This window comes from Ceratina calcarata, unplaced genomic scaffold (genome assembly GCF_001652005.2).
Source record: "Ceratina calcarata isolate Rehan_Ccalc_2016 unplaced genomic scaffold, ASM165200v1 scaffold48.2, whole genome shotgun sequence".
Taxonomy (NCBI): domain Eukaryota; kingdom Metazoa; phylum Arthropoda; class Insecta; order Hymenoptera; family Apidae; genus Ceratina; species Ceratina calcarata.
Genome location: NW_017172225.1, coordinates 2753885 through 2772246, shown reverse-complemented (window position 1 = coordinate 2772246; position 18362 = coordinate 2753885). Strand labels below are relative to the sequence as shown.

The window sequence follows — 18362 nt, the reverse complement described above, 5'->3', positions numbered from 1 at the left end:
AGCTATAAGTAACAGTCCCTTAATACATTCAGACGTAGCAGCAGCAGCAGTAGCAGCAGCATTTCTAGTTGGTAACTCGAACGTAATTGGTTAACGGGGAGCCGAGTAGTATCGACGCACTTAATTGGATGCTATAGCCCTTTCGCGTCTGCTTTATGTCTAGTCATTTATAAAAGAAGCTTTAGTTGAGAAGCGGTGGGATCTAAGCGAACCGGTTTCCACGTCGACGAGACATCGTTTGATCTCCCGAGACCTCGGTGCGCCTCGTTGCTGAGATCGTTTTGAAATTTCTCTCAGCTCAGGCCACCATTATGTAACTTCGATGTATGCACGTCGAAACTCCGAAATTGTACATACGTACGTCGGACGTACATAGAAGTGGTACATAGACATAAATCTTCGTGCCCGGTTCCTCTGATCGATCTAATTGCGATTGAGACCCATCGGGTATCTGTAGTATATTCCGTGGGACATCGGAATTTCAGTGAAACCAATGATCAAAAGGAGTTATCTGTCGCTTCTCGTCTTCTGTCAATTGAACGCTTTTTCGACAAGCCATTGTTTCAACAGTGAAACACGAAAGCGTTACTCTCGCGAAAATCGCTGTGCCAGAAACCCGTTAGTCAACCGTGCCGCGTGAGCACCTTTGACCTTTCAGCAGTAGTTGCAGCTGCAGTGCCTTAATGGTCAGACACGGTCCGGAAAACTATCATTGTTCCACTTCCATCGACGAACTGCGAGACCAAGTCACGGTGAAAGTGTCGCACGATTATGGCATGTTCGTTGTCGGACATCTTCGCCTGTTTATTCGAAGGGACAGACCATCGCGGGGTCAGAGGTCGAATTATCGTCGGTATATCTCGCAATGGTGAGAATTAGCATGTCAGAGGGAGGTAGTCTAATGAAGATAGCGAAATAACCCAGAGGAATGCTAATCAGAATTCATTAGAAAACCTTACAAAGGGTTACGCGTACGCAGTGCTCTTTGGTTAACGAATGTAAATGTATGCGGAGGTGATCTCTTTTCCGGAAGACATTCTTGCGTCCAATAGAGGACTTTCCACGTCGGTTCCAGGAGACCGTCGCTCACGATGGAAACCTGTTGGGCGACTGACCTACCTGGGAGCACCTACGATCATGCAATAAAAAAATAATCTAGTAATACGTAATGAGTAAGAAACCGTGAAGCTAAATAAAACGTCATTTCTAGAAATTTCACAGCGCTGAATTTAACATACTCATTGGCGATTTCCGCGAAAGTATTGCTTTTATGTCTTCTCTTGAAACGATAAACAATAATCAGAGGACCGATCGTGATTTCGAAAAGTGCACAAAGTCGCATTGATTCAAGTGGGGCGATAAGAACCGAGAACAGGAAACGGAGAAGTCGAACGGAGGAGGGGGACGAGAAGCGTCTCTGGAAATACGTGTTCGTTGAATGGAAAATCGCGTAGGATCGTCGTTTGTGAAGGAACTCGCGAAGCGAAAGATCACGCCGCGCCGGCATGGCATGGCGAGAAAGTTGCTTTCGCTCGGCTCCTCGGGAGAGGAGATCGAGCACGTCTCGTAGGCATGAAAACGCGCTTCGCCGTAAGTCCAGGGCCGTGATCAAGCTAGCATCCGATGAATGCACCTACACAATCTGTCCTGTTCGACCGAGACCAGTCGAATAAAAAAATGATTCGGTCAGTGACGCATCGAGGACGTTCACGAGACCCTGAAGTGACCCGTGAGCGTCAAGTTTAAGTTCATAAATGATGTCTCGTATTTATCAAGAAATCAGGGCAACGTAATAGGTGAAGATCTTTTTCAAAGTACCTCTGTATCAAAACTTGAATCAGATTGAAACGAAGCGAGTTTATCCAACAGTTCGTTTATCGCCGACCATAAATTACCGAAAATCGTACTTAAACCTGAAGAACGGTAACGAGAATCGAAACGCCGGATCGGATCGTCGAGAAATCGCTTGTTTCTCGCGGTCGTATAATACACCGGTGGACGTTAAGCGTTGCGAGGCAGGTGAAAATCTGGGCGTACGGCCCTGGCCCGTATCCCTGTTAAAGCACCTTGGCTATCGACCACCGTGCCGCGTTCCTTATTATTTCCCATTAAGGCTGGATGTTCCTCCGGGCTGAAAAGAGTTCCTCAGAGCTCGCGGCATTTAAAACCAGACGGCGCGGTAGAAAATTTCACGGGATTCGGAGCAACTCGTGATAAGCCTTAATAGTTCCCCCCTGCCTCGTCCTCTTTTTCTTCCCTCTCTCCACGATCGTCCGGTCCGAGGCGAAAGAATTCAAAACGGGCCGTCGCGTCGCCGGCGAACAACCGGCTGGAAAAACGTTCGCTCGCGAGAGGCCAACCTTTATCCATGAATTTACGTAACTTTTATTGCGCCAATGCTGAATTATACCGCGATTTGTCCAATATTACGAGCACCATTAGCGACGGCTGAATTTTTATCTCGTCTCGAGGATCCCTTTATTACTCGCTGCGTTATTCACGGGAATTCTCTCTCGCGTACGAGCCGGAGCAAAATTCAGAACCGTTGATCCACCAGTTTAAACGTATGTTCAAAACTCGTGGCAAGCACCGTATCCATTCACGAATCTTACGAAACGTACGAAACTGTCAGAAATTCTGATTGAAAGGCCAGGCAGCGTGCGTACACTTGATCTGGTAATACCTCCGATGGAACGTTCGCTTGCTCTGAACGACTGTTTCGTGCTTCGATAATAAACCACGGTGGTGAAAACTTTTGAGCAGCAGTGTTCAAACAATGACTACGGTTTCCGTTCGGTTTTCGAAGCGCGCTCATTTATAATGACAAGTTGCCTGCTGGAAAATTCCGTATCGAACCGTGGCGAGAGCTGAAAGTTTCGATAAACACGGGCGGCGGGGTATCGGTGGTATTCGGGATTCGCCCGACAACGGGAACTTTTACCCAGCCACCAGTACACTTGGTTACAAAACGGGAAACTCGACTCGGAACGAGCACCGAACAAACACCGCGGCATGTAAACTTACGATGGTGTTTTATCGGTGTTTAGAAGCCGGTCGCGATAAGCATATCGGAAGAAAGTTCGCCTCGTTCACGATTCAGGATGCAGCGATGCTTTCTCCCCCGGTTCGAGGGGTTAATAGTCAGATAATTGTGCACACAGATAGACTGCTTTGCGAGAGCAACAATCGCGTTTGCGTTTCTGTTTCACGAGCAAGCTCGTTATTTCCTAGAAGCGGTACGACGTGAGAAATTTATTGATGATCAAAATATTTTTTGACGAAACACTGACTCGTTGTTATAACGCAGAAAGTAAATGTTTCAATACCTGCGGTATGCATGCGCGGTTGTTTAGCAACGATTACGCAAAGATTTTTGAAAGTGCACTGATCGGTCTATACACTTTCACGGTGGAATATTTTTATTGGGAATACTTCTGTTGAAAGTTTTCATCGCACGACTAACGAAGCGCGGAATTCTGCTAATTCGATAATAAAATAGAGTAATCCTTCGTTTCGGTCTGTTGCGACGAAAATCGTCCGGTAGGCACGAAAACAGTCGTAAATTGTAGCGAGTTCACGTCGAGGTGGATCATCGACAATTTTCGAGCGTTCTCTCTTCAGCGAGGACGAAATTAGGGCAATCAGGCTCCGGGCCACGAGTTAAGAGCCAACGCGACGCGCCGCCCTCGAGAAATTTTTGGAACCCGAATCCGTCCAACGTACGAAGGAAATGAAACGGAACGAACACTTTTCTGGCAGACCGAGCACGGTTCGAGTCGAATAAGAAGTAGACTAGCTACATAAACGTGGACGGAAGTGGGCTAGAAAATTGATTTCAAATAAATTCTGTTCAACGAGGGAAATGAAATTGTGAAACAGTGAACGGTTAAACGCGTAGGAAATATCATCGGGTAAAACCGATATGAACTGTTCCTTCGAGCGAATTTCGTTTGAAAGCTAATTTCGAGCGAGAATGAAGACGTGTTGAAAATCGTGAAAAGAAAATTCTGCGGAAAAATGTGAGAACGATTCTTCAAGGGTAGAACAGATGAATCAGACATTTTTCATCCGACTTTTCTCCGGTCCTAAAAAACTGCATTCCCATACCGCCATTTCCGCTGAAATCGAACCGGGTGCCGGTGCGAGAGAAAGGAGACGGTATTAAAAAAAAGATTCGCTCGATATCTGGAAATAAGTTTGAGAAAAGAAGTAGAGGCGAGGGAGGAGAAGTTTTTCCACGCCGGAAACAAGGCTCTAATGCTTCGGTTCCGAACTGTCCCTGGAGGAGTTTGTATCAGTTCTCAGATATGACTCGCATCCGGGGCAGGAAATTGCATTATTTGCCGTACCGGCGATAAACGGTTGCTTTCCTCGAAGAATCACGGTACCTTTCGTCCACATAGTAATTTGCTCAACCGGACGAAAGCGAACGAAGCAATTAATATGTACACGAACATTTGTCGCTACTTTCTCTTTTCTATTTCATTCGATCTGTCCTACGACTGATTGTAAACGACGAATTTCTATAAATTCTCATTCGGTTTAGAGGGAACGACGCGACGTCGATTAAGTGGAACGGAGAGTTCGAGGTATCACGATTTCTCCGAACAATTTGATCTTTCTTTTATCACCGACAGAGTACGTCGTTTCTGTACCTTTACGAGACACCTAATTCGTTTCGATTTAACTCCAGACACGTTCTTTCTCGTTTAAACCTCCGATTTTCATTTATGAACGCGTTTAACACATGTTTCGCGTTTTTTTTTTTGCAGCTGATTATGTCTGTCCATGAACGTCCGAAGTGAGAAATGGACTTCTCGTTCCTTAGAAATTTAGAAGGACAATTGAACTACTTTGTGCCAACTCTTGTTTATTTGACAAGTTGGTGCAATAACGAGTTTCAATTTTCCATGATACAGAAGCTTGGCACGAGAACGCAGCGTCATTGCTCATGGAAACAGCAAAATTTTCAAACTCGGGAAAGGTTAGGCGCTTTTATTCGGTTTCGTATAATTACATCGAACGAGTAACTTCTCGATGCAAGATAACGATAATTATCCGGCAAAAGAGCATCGACCGTTGTCGACTCGGTTGTTAATCCGCTCGGGGGATCAAGTGAGATTTATACGGCAAAAACGAACGAAACGATCATAAGTCGATGGCGAGGCAAGAGGAAAAGTAGTATCGAAGCTCTCGAACCGCTCTACCGTTAATTCCGCCTCCCGGGAGGTTCGACGATGTTCATAGACGCGAACTATGATTTTATAGCGATTAAAACCGGGTCGGGGTAAGCCGCCGCGCGAGGTTTAAGAGGATGAGGTGAATAAAAATGTCGCTAGGCAGAGTGGAATCGAAACGGGTCGGGGGAATACGAGAAAAAGATGAACGGACAGAGAGAAGGGAGCAGCGGCAGAGATTCCATCCAGCGGCGTGGTGGCGGTCAGGTCGAGATGGTCGCTCATAAATATTCATACGGGATTTCTGAAGCCAGGAAAACATCCATTCCTGTAGGAGCGCACGTGTGCCTCCCGTGCATTCGGCAATTTCGCGAACGACAAATGAAAAAAGAGCACCGCCGGCGCGCCGGGGATCCTCCCATGATTCCAACCAGCGCGCAATGGCCAAGAGAAACGAGGGAAATTACCATAGGCCAATTTCTGATCGGTTGTAACGTCGCTCGAAAATGTGCCTCGCCCACGTGTCGGGTGAAACTGGATTTTAAGAGCGAACTCACCGCGTAAACGAACGACGCTGCAGCCGAGATAAGAGTCAACGATCAGGGAATTAAAATCTACGAGTTTGCCAACTAATCCGAAACGTACAAAGTTGGTTTGGCTCGACGATTAGATCGTCAGAAATGATGATGAGAAGTGAAAATAATTGTCCAGCAACAGATTTCCAAACCGCAATTATCGCGAATGAATTTGATTGTCGTACGGATACGACTTGAGGTATAACCGAAGTGTTATCAATCGCGAAACACGCGAAGGAATCGGCGTGGGTACGTAACGTATTATTTGCATTGTGCATAACAGTGGCATTGAGCTTCCGTGAAGCGAAACTTGTGTGCAAGGCTATAAAGAGATTCGAGTTACGACGATCGAGCCGTGCGGGGAGGCATTCTTTTTATTTGCGTAAGCGAGCCGCGCAATGACGTGTCGTAAAATTTATCTTGCCCGCTTTAATGCCGAAGGAAACCGCGGGTTCGGGGAGGCCCGTGACAAATCGCGCGTTGTACCGTTCTTTTCCAACCGTATTCCGCGAATGAAAAATTCCCCGATCGGTCACCTGTAAAAATACGACCTCGTTCCACGTGCCCGATGCGAAGTGAAGTCGGGTACGTGCGGTGCTGGATCGAAACTAGGAATGAGACTAGTGCATAAAATCGAGATTTTTATGTCTTCTTTTCGTACTTAAAAATCTGATCAGTTCCGACGTGACGAGAGACAATCGCGAGAAGTTCGATCGAACGTGTACAAATATAAAAACTTGAATTTCGGACAGATTCGTTGAATATTTCATCCGCGAAACGGTTTCCAGCCTCCTTTTTCCTAAACACGCTGTCCACACATCAATCTTTTCGCGTCGATCTCGTCTGCCAGGGAACCGCGGCAGAAAAATCGGATCCGGCGGTGTAGAGAGGCTAAACTAAATACTATATCTTCGGTATTTGCACACTCCCGCGGGTACATGTCCCGTTCCTTTGTTTGCTCTCACGGCAAAAGTTCGATTCGAATTTTTCAGAGGAAAGACAGCCGAGTCGAGACACGAAATAAAGTTTCCCAATTTGTCGAGCGTATAAAACATAATAAAATACGTAGCGACACGGCGCACGAGGCGAATCGAAGGTCCGAGTTTCGACCGGTCTTATGATTAGACAGGATAAGTTTCACCGAGTTTTATCGTTCATTTCGTATCCGTCACATTTTTTCCCGCGGCCGGACAACAATTTTTCGTCCAGCCGCGGCGACGTTGGCCCGGAATTTCGCTGAGAAATTTGCATGAGCAGGCGCGCACGCCGGTGCCCATCTTTTGCATAAAGGCAAATTTATAATTGGCACCGGGCCAACGTCTGCGACGCGGTTCGTTCGATCGCGTAACCGCCACGAATTTTGATTTCAATCGGCATACTTATACGTGCACGTACTCGCGCTAAAATCAGACAGTAAAAACGTAGAGAGCCAAACTGTGTCCGAGCATTTATGCGCCCAATGAAATTTCTCGTACGTCATTTTCGATATCGATGAGATCATGATAATTACACTTTTTCACGTTTATCTCGCGAAAACGTGTACGTTCCATTCCTGTGGCAGGGTTCGTCATAGACGCAATGATAAACATGTTCCACCGTCGTTGGGTGGGACAACGTATGAAATTGTACGTTTGTTAGGTGTCATGTTTATGGGGGGTTTCGTGCGCTCAATGGGAATGGAACACTGTTTTCCTTTTTTCCGTCGAGTCGTTGAAGCCCGTGGTTACGTCAACTGCAAGCCGGCACTCGACTCGGAGAGTGGGCCGACTACTTTGACAATTAATAGCCAGGGAAGCCCGGCCGCGCACCTGGATCGTGATACTATGTAAGTATCATAAATGTTGCCAACTCAGAAACAAGCTTTCTGTATATCACGCGGCGCGGTCGCGTTTATTTCAAGTTTATACGCTGCCCCGGACAAACAAACTTTTGACAGAGAGAACGCAAAAATACGGGTTACAGTTGCGGTGACCATATTTTCTGAGGACAGATCAAAAATTGTTTCGTGACGAGACGCGAGAGGTTGCTCTCGCTGCTTCTTTTCCCGTTTGCCGTGAACTCCGGTGACAAACATTTGTCGTTTCCAAAAAAAAAATATTTGACCAGAGATTTGGGAGACGAGCGATAGAAATTAATTCAGCGCAGAATCGGGCGAAACGGGAAAGGGGAGGGAATCGGCTTTCTACGAATTCCGATAGACCCGTCTCACCGGATCGTTTCGTCGGTTAACAGAATCCGAAGCTTCCCCGCGAGTTATGGTAATTATCGACGTGCCGGCTTAATTTACAAGCATTCCCGGCATAATTAACGATAAAAAAGGGAGAACCGGCGAGACTAGCATCGACGAAGAATTTGTTCGCCAGCTGTGTACTCGTTCGGCGTGGTATGTAGTCAGAGAAACCCGGTATCCTCGCCCTTAATTGGCCGGTTCTATGTAGTTCCTTTCTCTGCCCACGTCCTTATTCTCGAACGACGGCAATGTGCCTCGGTACGATAACGCGCGCCGGTATGCACGTCGATTTCCACCGACCTCCTCCTCCTCGCTCGGCCGTGAAACAAGTCCTATACCTACGGAGCATCGCGTCGCAGATTCAGTGAACTCGAGATTGTTCCATATTTGAGAGAGAATCGGCACGGCCGGATCGTTCGATGTTCCTTGCAATACTGGAGAAAAAATACCTCGTACGTATAACATCGATTTGACTCTGTCGATATTCGATCGTCGAAAACGAACTTCAACGAAACGGGAGACGCGCAGCCGAATGGGAAGCACGGTAAGTGGCAGGCGAAAAAAGGAACGCGAAAATAGGAAAGTGAAAAAAAAGTGCGTTCCGTTCGTTCAGGCGATACGGTTTGCATGGAAAGAGGAGAGAAGCGAGTCGGTTCGTTACTATTTCTATCTCATTAACGAACGGCGACTATCGAGACGACGACGTCGGCGCGTCTCAGTGTCTAGGTACTTACCCGTTCCGAGGGAATAAAGAAGAAACACGCGCCTCATTAATTGGACCCGCGCTAACTAACAGCGTGGCGTGCAGATAACGGAAAAAAATTATCCGCGTTATTATTCATTGGTAGAAACCGACGCGGCGGCACGGCGGTACGGTGGTTTCCTCCGAAGCCAGCTTGCCTGCCGGCGGCGCAAGGACGATATTTTATCGAAATTGCATCCAGATTTCATTATTAACTATTCCCCAACTGGGAACGCACGCGCGGCTACCTTCCTATCAAGATTTTACGATACCACCCCTGTTTTTCTGCTAGATCGAGTCCTGACATTTATTTTTTCCAATCGTATTACCGTCGCGTAGGTGTCGTCACGTTTATTTTTAAAATTGTATCACGTTTTTTAAAAACAGAAGTCTCACACTCCCAGTACGATCGTAATTGTACTGTTCGTTGCAATTAAAAAGGAATTAATCGATTTCCTGGGAAATTCGGAGGTACAAAGGTACCCGTTGAATTTGGTAAAAATTCTTAATTAAAATCCGCGATCCGTTCCTGGCAATAAAAGCAAACGGTAGATGCGTAATTCCGCGGGGGATGGTTCTGTATCGCAGCGCGGGCTGCTTTTCCTTTTTAATAAAGCCGCTCTCGGGTTTAACTGTCGCCAGCGACAGTGATAAGGAACATTTAGGCGATTCCGGCGGGTGTTTATCTTTCCCGTGAAACTCCGGGATCTGTGAATCTCTCAGAAGAATTGTCTTCAGTAGAAACGCGTTAGCTTCGGACTCGTTTTGACGAGCTCATAAAGACGAGTATCCGTTCATTCAACGAACTTCGTTAAAGATGAAATTCATACGAAGTGACCATTAATGAAATAAAAAGAATTTCCTTATTTTCTATCGACAGACGAAAGATTGGAAGTAAAAAATTGATGAGACGCGTTGTTACGCGACATTCACGATCGCGTTTGATGTTAAAAATGAACCGCGAAGGCATGACACAAGGCGACAAGTGGTCATAATGAACGTCCTAATGAATATGCACAATGAGGAAGGAGGAGCACCTCGTTAGGACACGTGCTGTACTCACTTGGCCGACTAAGCCGCGTTAGTCGCGGCTTACCGGGTCTCACCTTTTTAAAGATTATTAATGGTGTTGTAGCACCCGGCTTTCGGAACCCTTGCGCCGCGTGGGGTTACACCCGACCCGTCGGCTTTTTAATTGAGAGGGTGAAGACTACGGTCGAATGCTAACTTCGCTTAAACCGTCACAATCTCGAGTAAAACGATGCGACTGAAATATTCTTCCTTGTCCACCGAATTGGTCGTGAACATAAAATACTCAACGTATACGTCAATAATTACGTACTTAATCGTGAAATTTGTCACGGTAAATCGCAAATTTAATATATTTAACGAGCAGGAAGTACGAAAGGTTCAAGTTGTACGCAAAGATGTGCAGAACATCGAATCTCATTCTGGGTCTCGCGTTCTAAATTAACAACACAAAATATTTAGCATAAAAGTTTGCAGTCTGGTTGCCGGTACACCGTGCCGTCGTATAAAATTACGCATTTATAGCGGGGAAGGTTGTTTCACGACCGGGTATCTTAAAGGAATTCGCCTAATAAATTTCATGAACTATCCTCGCGACACGCTATGCATCGAAATCGCGGCGATAAGACCGAAATAAGCGGAGAGCCTCGAGGTTCCTCGGGGCGCTAATAAATTTAGCCGGGGAAATCGGCGTGGTAAATCAAGCCGTGGTAAATCACACCGCGACGGATTTCAGAAAAATGAGAAGAAAGGAGAAGAAGTCTCCTTCGGCCGTCTCGTGGCAATCTCGATTTCCGACGGCGGTGGCGGTGGCGACCCGTTAGAAAATAACGAGGTAACTACAGGTTAACGGCGTTATCGCATGACGGGGTTTATGGGGTCCCGTCGCACCACCGGAGAGCGAGCCCCATGGCGCGAGTATATCACGGCCGGCGCAGTTATGTTTCAACGGGGTGTATTCCAGTGGCTCGCCATAGGGTTGACCCCCGCAGGAGGGTAGATATTAATTGGCTTCCGATCCTCACCCCCGTCGAAACAGGTGCCCGCGAGGCTTTCTCCTTCCAAACCCCGTGGCCGGCGTTGCGTTGCCGTGCGAGTTCGGTACGCGGCCAAGTACGCGACTAATTTGTCGAGAAAACGCGATAATCCGATCGATTACGACCGGCTGAATTCCCTTCAAGGGGATCTGAGGTGCTGATCACGACTCTGGGACGCTGCCCGTGTACTAAACACTTAATCGAACCTCCCACGCGATGCTCGACGCTGGTCAACCGTTTCAATGAGTATGTTAATTACGAGAGATTCATCTTTCGCAATTATTGTCCGTAATAAAATTATAGCGGGGGATTGGAAGTATCGATTGATCCCGATCCTATTACGTTCCGCGTGATCCCGGGTGTTAATCAACGTAGTTCGTTCGTCGTGACCGCGTAACGGCATTTTTGCCCGCATAAACGATGTCCAAACAAATCGATGCGCAACCGGATCGTAAGTACGACCATTCGTTTCACAGTGTTGGCTACGTGCGCAAGATGCGGTTCGCGCTCCGGATCGATATCACACGCACGTCCTTGATCAACGCATACAGTTGCCGACAGAAGAATACTTGCGTTATCTCCGATGCGAAAATACCTGAATTCAGGCAAATGTAATTGGAGAACGTTTCATTAAGGATGTATTGGCTATACAGTCAATCCCAAAAGTTAGCGTTCCTTAGAAAAACGCATTTCTGATGTCTGTCTGATTTCTTTTTAAAAAATGCATTTCTAAAGTGCATAAACTTTTGGGATTGACTGTATAGACAATACATCCTTAAAAAATCGTATGGGATAAGAATTTTACTCCCGAAACGAACGTGATATAAATTGCTCGGACGAGTTGGATCGCGTTAAGAGATAGTTTTGCGAATCACTGTACAATTCCGGATCAGCGTGTAACGAACACGCGTGCGGGGAAACAGGTTCACGTATGATTAATATATGCGCCGGCGGATACAAATGGTAGTCTTTACCGGTGGCACCGTGCGTTTCGTACCCGTGTACAGGCCGGACCGGGCAAAATCAAATCCGCAAAAATTAAAGGATCATCCGGGATTACGCGCGGGAACAGCGTCGCGACCACACCGGCCTAGACGATCATCGGCCGGTGTGCGGAGTTTAATTTTCAACACGTTCGGGAACAACGAACCCACCCACGCCGCGCCCGCGTCACGGGAAACCGATTTGTACCCTTTATTTCACCGTAACGTGACGTTAGATCGATTACCGAGGGATGCGAGACGATGCTGGGGGAGCGTCGACTATAGCTTTTCATCGGTAATTACGTTGATAGCTCGAACGAACCGCGGAATTTATGAGAGGGGATAATTCCGTGTCTCTGTTTCGCGAGAAAAGCAAAAGGGTGGGCGTTAATAATTCGAGGACGGTGTCTCAACGAACCCAGGTATTAATCGCTTCAGTCCCGCTTAATTGGACAGGCTACGAATTCGCCCAATTTGTTTTTATTAACGAACTGGCTCTTCGTCGATCCTAAACGGAGACATCGTATCTCGAACCGTATATTCAAATTTCGTTCTTTTCGACGTGATCCTTTGGTTCGAGAAACTTGGTTAAAGCGAGGATCAGCGTGAACTGTTTGGCATTAAACGCCCCGGAAGTATCATCCCAGTCGTAGCATCGCGTAGGAGAAACTCTGATCGATCCGAGATCGAAAATACTTTGTTGTTTTTACGAGTTCAATTGCGAGGGCGCGAGTTAATGCGATCTGTCGGTTGTCAGGGTTTTCTCGTTTTCCACGGGACGTCTGTCGTTGGTAAGCATAACGGGGTCGGTCCTTAGGGGGGACGTAACGAGTCGTGTTCGAAGGGGGAGTCTCGCGACGGAGACGAAGAGAGTTTAAAGGAAAGGTTGACTGCCGAACGACTAATAAGATTACCTACTGCCTAATCATTCTCGCTCCCGTGAGCGCCATCCGACGATCACCCTCTCCGTCCCTCCCTCTGTCTGTTCCCAACCCTTCTCTACGCCGCCGTGACATGCTTGTACTCGGGACGGATAATTTTCCAAGGCGACACCTAATTATCGGGAAATACCGCGGCTTCCACGCTGCCGTGATCGTGCACGTTCGTCGGGACAGACCGTGGGAGAGATAAGCGCCGGGATAAACGGATGGATTAACCGGGAGACCTCGGGGAGAAACTTTTGTACAGTCAGCTGTATCGAGGTTTTCGCGTTGCGATACAACTTGCGCAGCTGCCAGTCTAAGGAGAATTATGGTTATGGCCAGAGAAAGTAGAGCCCGGATCAATTTTCCGTGAAATTCCTTCTTCGAACTAAATCGGAAGTTTCCATTTTTCAAACTCTCCTCCGTATGTAATAATCGTAGTCGTTAGTGGGCTGCGGATATTTATGGAAAATGAAACTTCTCTAATAGATTAAATCTGCGGTCTAGTCGTTAGTCGGAACTGTTCATTTCGGCCGGTCAGTTTATTTGTTTGCGTCGAAATCGTTTCGCGAAATTGTTTTGTGCACAAAGAAAATACTAGATGGTGCAACAGGATTTCAAATTGCGGTAAAAATTTCTAACAGGGTATGAATCATCATTGACAAAGAGAAGATAACTTATCAGTGTTTGCAAAAGAAACTCGTTAAGGAGAAAGAGATTGCGATGTGAGGTTGATACGTTGGTTCCGAGTGCGTACTCGTGTTTGCGCGAGGGCACGCGAATGGAAACCCATTTTTCATTACTCCACGCGTATCCAGTGACAGATGATCGAAGCGCCTAGATATCGCGATGAGATTCGTCAGAAGATTCGTCAGCTATACGAGAAAATAGTGTAGCCTCGGATGATTGCGCGAAACGGTATTGCTGTTCGACGACCATCTTTGACACGACACGCGTACGATAGATTCCGTTTAACGGAGACGCATTAAGGCCGGATTAATTCGTCTCGATGAAACGGTGGTCCATACGACCAAAACGAAATTGCGATCCAGTTTTTTGTTTTCATTCTTCAGCGTTCGATCCGAATGAACGATCGGAATTCGCCGTATAACGAAGTTATCCGAGTTCGAACGGGACTTTCTTCGTCACCTAAGTTTTCGCTGTCAAGTAGTTGATCAAGCGAGAAACATCGATTGACGACGGTTAATTACACGATGATCGAACTCTGTAGCGCTCTGATCGAAAGTACAACGGAGAACTTTCCCTATTTTCGACGATCGGTTTCTAGGTATCCCGAAGAGAAACCGACGGAACAAAGAGTGGCTTACCTTGTAGATCTCGTCTACGAGTCTAGTGAGTTCTTCGGTCTCCATGGTACAGGTGATATTCCTTCGATGTCTGAAAGCTGCACTTTGACCGACTTCACGAGATGCTCATATTTTTCCGTACTTTCCGAAACCGGATCGCGACGTGGTCGATCCACTTTCGCGATCTCGAGTAGGTCGTTTTCGGGATCGGAAACCGATTGATTCTCCTCCGTCCCTGCAGGTCTCGGCAGGACCTGAAACGAGCAGAGAAAAACAGTTAACGCTACGCGTATACTTTATACGTGAATTGCCTCGGGCGTTCATTGTCAGTTCTAGCTCGCTGCGGCTTAATCCGCATCGATCGTGCGACGAGTGCGTTTAATTTCGTTCAAATCAATTGCGTGAGCGATCGCTTCGGAACTGATGATATTTCGTCGACCACAGTATAATTATAATCTTTTCGATGGAGCGTGTTTAAATATATTATTCGAATTACGTTAGTTTTCGGTGTTAGCATAATTAAGTAGCATACGAGGATCAAGCGTAATCTGTAAATTATGAGCGCGTAACTAAGCGAAGGGGCAGCGATTCAAGAAGATCCGAGTGCATTCAAATTAATATAAAGAGGCTTAACAAAGTCGAAACAGTTGGCAAGCATGCTAATATATCATGCTGATACAGCGCTAAGTGAATTTAACTGCTATCCGTTGGTGGAAGTTCGTACGGGCAGCGAAATTGCACGAATTATCTCTCCTAGAACGGTGGCTACTGAGAGGGGAAGAGAGGGACGGAGATAGGTCTGTACCAGGTGCAATAATTCACGGGTAACCGGCGCATTTAGAATAACAATTTACAAAATCTTGCGACTCCGGGTGCCCGGCCGGCGAAATTCAACGATGCTTTTATGTTAATGCTGACGCATTGAAATTCTCGTCCCGCGCTGCGTGAAGGACTCCCTCGGCATCCCTCGTTCTCCGCGTGCTTAATGAAAACGAGCGCCAAGAATCCTCGTTCGGTTGCAGATCTCTTTTTTTCCTAGTGCGAAATATATCCCGCTCTTTCGACGACGAAACTGTTTTCTCTTCGTAAAATGCTACTCCATACATCGATACTTTTAAAGACTTCGGAAAAACACGAGGAATCTGTTCTTTGAAAAATGCGTTCAACTTTTGAACGCGTTCGATCGCGTGCGATAACTCTCTGCTGGAGCTGCTGTAACCAAGCGATTAACTTCCACAGCGTGATAAACGTATTTCAGCGGGGAACTTTTACGCATTAGCAATTCATAGCCGGAAAAAAGCGCGCGGGTTTAATAACCATCCCACGTATAGAAAAACCGCGTGCACGCATAATTGAATTCTGTGAATGACAGATGCCAGGAAGATTTCGCAAACATTTTAATCAAACGGATGTGACAAAGATTTGATTCTTTTAAGATTATCGCGATTTTCTTTCGATCAAGCTTTCTTATATCCCGGACTGTACTCGCTAGAACGGGGGATCGTGTTTCTCAGAGTGCGTACTTTCATTCCGCAAGGACACCCGGTATGCTAGAGGGAGAGGCAGGCCGGAAAAAGCGGCATAACTTGGCCGTTTTATCTCTCGACACGCGGCCGCGTGTCTACGCGGCCACGCTTAAGGTGTCACGGATCGACGATCGAGAGTCGACCTGATTCGAGAGTAGTTTCGGTCCGAGAAATCGTGAAAGCACGGTCGGATCGCGGCGAAGAAGATTTCATGATTTCTTTACCTTAAACCGGATCATTGTCGCCATGGGAGAAACAGCGTTCGCGGAATACAGGAAAATCTGTACCGTTTCAGACCGTCATTAACCGGTTTTTGCGAACAGTGGAGAACAAATCAATTACAAAGGAAATACTTTCTGACGAACAGTAGATTATACTATGAATTATCTCGTCGAAATAAAGTCTCAGCTTTTGTGCAGTTCCTTCGAAAACGATCGTACGCATTTTACTTGAAACTCCGCATATCGATTTTCGCGTGAAATTTTGAGCACATAAAATTTATTAAACGCATACGGGATGATGTGTCAAAGATTTTACCGAGCTACCAATTCAATTAGGTTTTGTTTGAAATTAATGAGAGAAGATGGGTAGTGCAGAGGTTGTTCTCTGGCCACGGAGGCCAATCGTGTTTGAAAATATTTCAATTGCGCGATTTCCCCCACGCGGCACGAATCGCAAAGTGAATTTTGCAGTAACTTTCCAAACGCGATACCCCCGGAAAGCTTTCAGGTGAATTAAATTCGCCCGAAACGTTTACGATAAAATGTTTCCCTTTAATCTCTCTAATCACATGTGCCTGCTAGGCTCGTTCGCGGCGCGTGTGCAACAAACTTTCAGGAATTTCATTCCGATACAATCGTCCGGCGAACTTGAAGTATTTTAATTCAACGGGAACCGTGGAAACTGGCGTTCACGAATTATAATAGAAATTTCCCAGCCATTAATTACAACGCGAATTCGTTTCAATGAAGATCAGTAAAATTGATAGGTTCTCGTTATAAATTCGTTTTTATATAAGATGTGAAAATGCTTTGTCGCGTGTCGTGCGAGCGCGTTTTTTTTTTTTTTTTTTTTTTTTTTAAAGAGAGAAGGGCCGTGCGACGGCCGAGCACACCTCCTACGTCGCGTTGCGTGAGCGCGTGTCGTTTAGGACGAGGGACGGACGCGAAACGAAAACGCGCTTGGCCACGGAACGGTAGAACGGCCCACGAGCGCGTGACCCTGCCCTTTTCTCCATCCGGAAGCCCCTTTTGAACGTCGCCAGGGCAAGTTCCGATATACCTGTAACGATAATAACGCGACGGGAAACAAAGAGACGGAAAAGAAACGGAAAGAAAAGAAAAAGTGAACGCGTGTAAACGCTGTACTTCAACCACCCGTGAACCCACTGCGATTCCATCAGTCTACGTGTATCCGGCACGCGCGCACGATCCTACGTCGCCAGATGACGGTAGGTCGTACCGGAACCACACACTCTCTTTCCGACTATGGCGAACGTTTTCGATTTTTCTCGAGGAGAACGCATCGACTCAATGCTGTAATATAGTACAGGACACGATGCAACGTTATTGCACCGGAATGCATACACACGCAATATGTATCAGACACACATACGTACACACACATGTGACCATAATACAGAGACACGCAGGCAGACGTACGATTCTTTCGGTGACACACATTTCGCTTTCAGGATGTAACAATGAACCCGGGACTCCTCGGTGGTGAACCGTGGATCCGCGCACGCGGTCCATGGCGATCTACCAGCGGCGTTCCGGTGAATCGGTATACATGAAACGGGGAACAGATACAGAGCAGCACGTGGAAAGAGTCCGCGCGTGCACGCGTCCGTTAGGAAAAACGATTAATTTAAATAATTAAACGAGAGCGTTGGGTAAGGAGCGCTTGACGAACGCGTATCCTCGCACCGGCGCGGGGTACGGTTCTTCTTGGGAAGCGCGCGGTAGATGGACACGAATAGAACGAGAAACAAGAGAATAATTAAATAATTGCCGACGCGAAACAACGTATTTTTTCCTCTATCGATGTAAAACTACCTAATGAAAAGAAGAATGCAAACTTATTACATACTACTAACATTACTTAACTCGTAAGGAGCAACATAATTATATAAGGAATGATATATTATATATATACATATATTTTTGGTCATTACGAACGTACATTATGCGAAACGAGAATCGAGCCAAGACTTTTGTTGGCGCGCGTAATTAAAGGTGACGTTTTTTCATAAGGCGACAATATTTCTCTGATATCTCTCTCGGTTATTTCGAGGCTGGCGTTCGGTAGAAACGCGTTCCCATCCCTCTCGAACGGGTTTGTATTCAACATTTGACACGGGATGATCGAAGGAAGGTTGGCGGGTACGTTTCGTTGAAAGAATCAGCATCGAGCTTCGTCGATGAAAACGTGAACGAGTCGAAACGTCTCATCTTGTTACTTTAAATCCGGCACAAATCGTTTGCGGTTAGGAAAATCAAAATTTGCTACAGCGTGGGAGTTCACGGTCTTCTCAAATACTCTTTCTTTGATATTATACATTAGATTTGAAACGGTGTGAATGGATCGCGTTCGACGAAGCTCGACGGAACTAAAGGGGAACCTGTGAGGAATAGCGTAAGAAATTTCGAGGAAAGGGATAAACGACTATTAAAACTATTAGGCGCGCGCGCGCTCTCCCTCGACTTTCGGGGGTTTGTCCTTTTTACCGAAAAGCGAAAACAAATTTGTTCTTCGACGCGCGACAACGGTGTAACAATTTTGATACGAATCGCGAATTTTCTACCGCGTAGAGGAAAACTATTTAAAAGAA

At 46.4% G+C, this 18362-nt stretch overlaps 1 protein-coding gene across 1 annotated transcript in view; it reads right to left on the bottom strand.

Moving 5' to 3' along the window:
• The window catches only part of IRSp53 (Insulin receptor substrate 53 kDa), a 106681-nt gene that overhangs the window by 82195 nt on the left and 6124 nt on the right, over positions 1–18362 (bottom strand). The window contains exon 2 of the mRNA XM_018029435.2: positions 14025–14257. Coding sequence (XP_017884924.1) covers positions 14025–14069 — 45 coding nt within the window. The 5' untranslated portion in view covers positions 14070–14257. The remainder of the gene's footprint in view (positions 1–14024; positions 14258–18362) is intronic.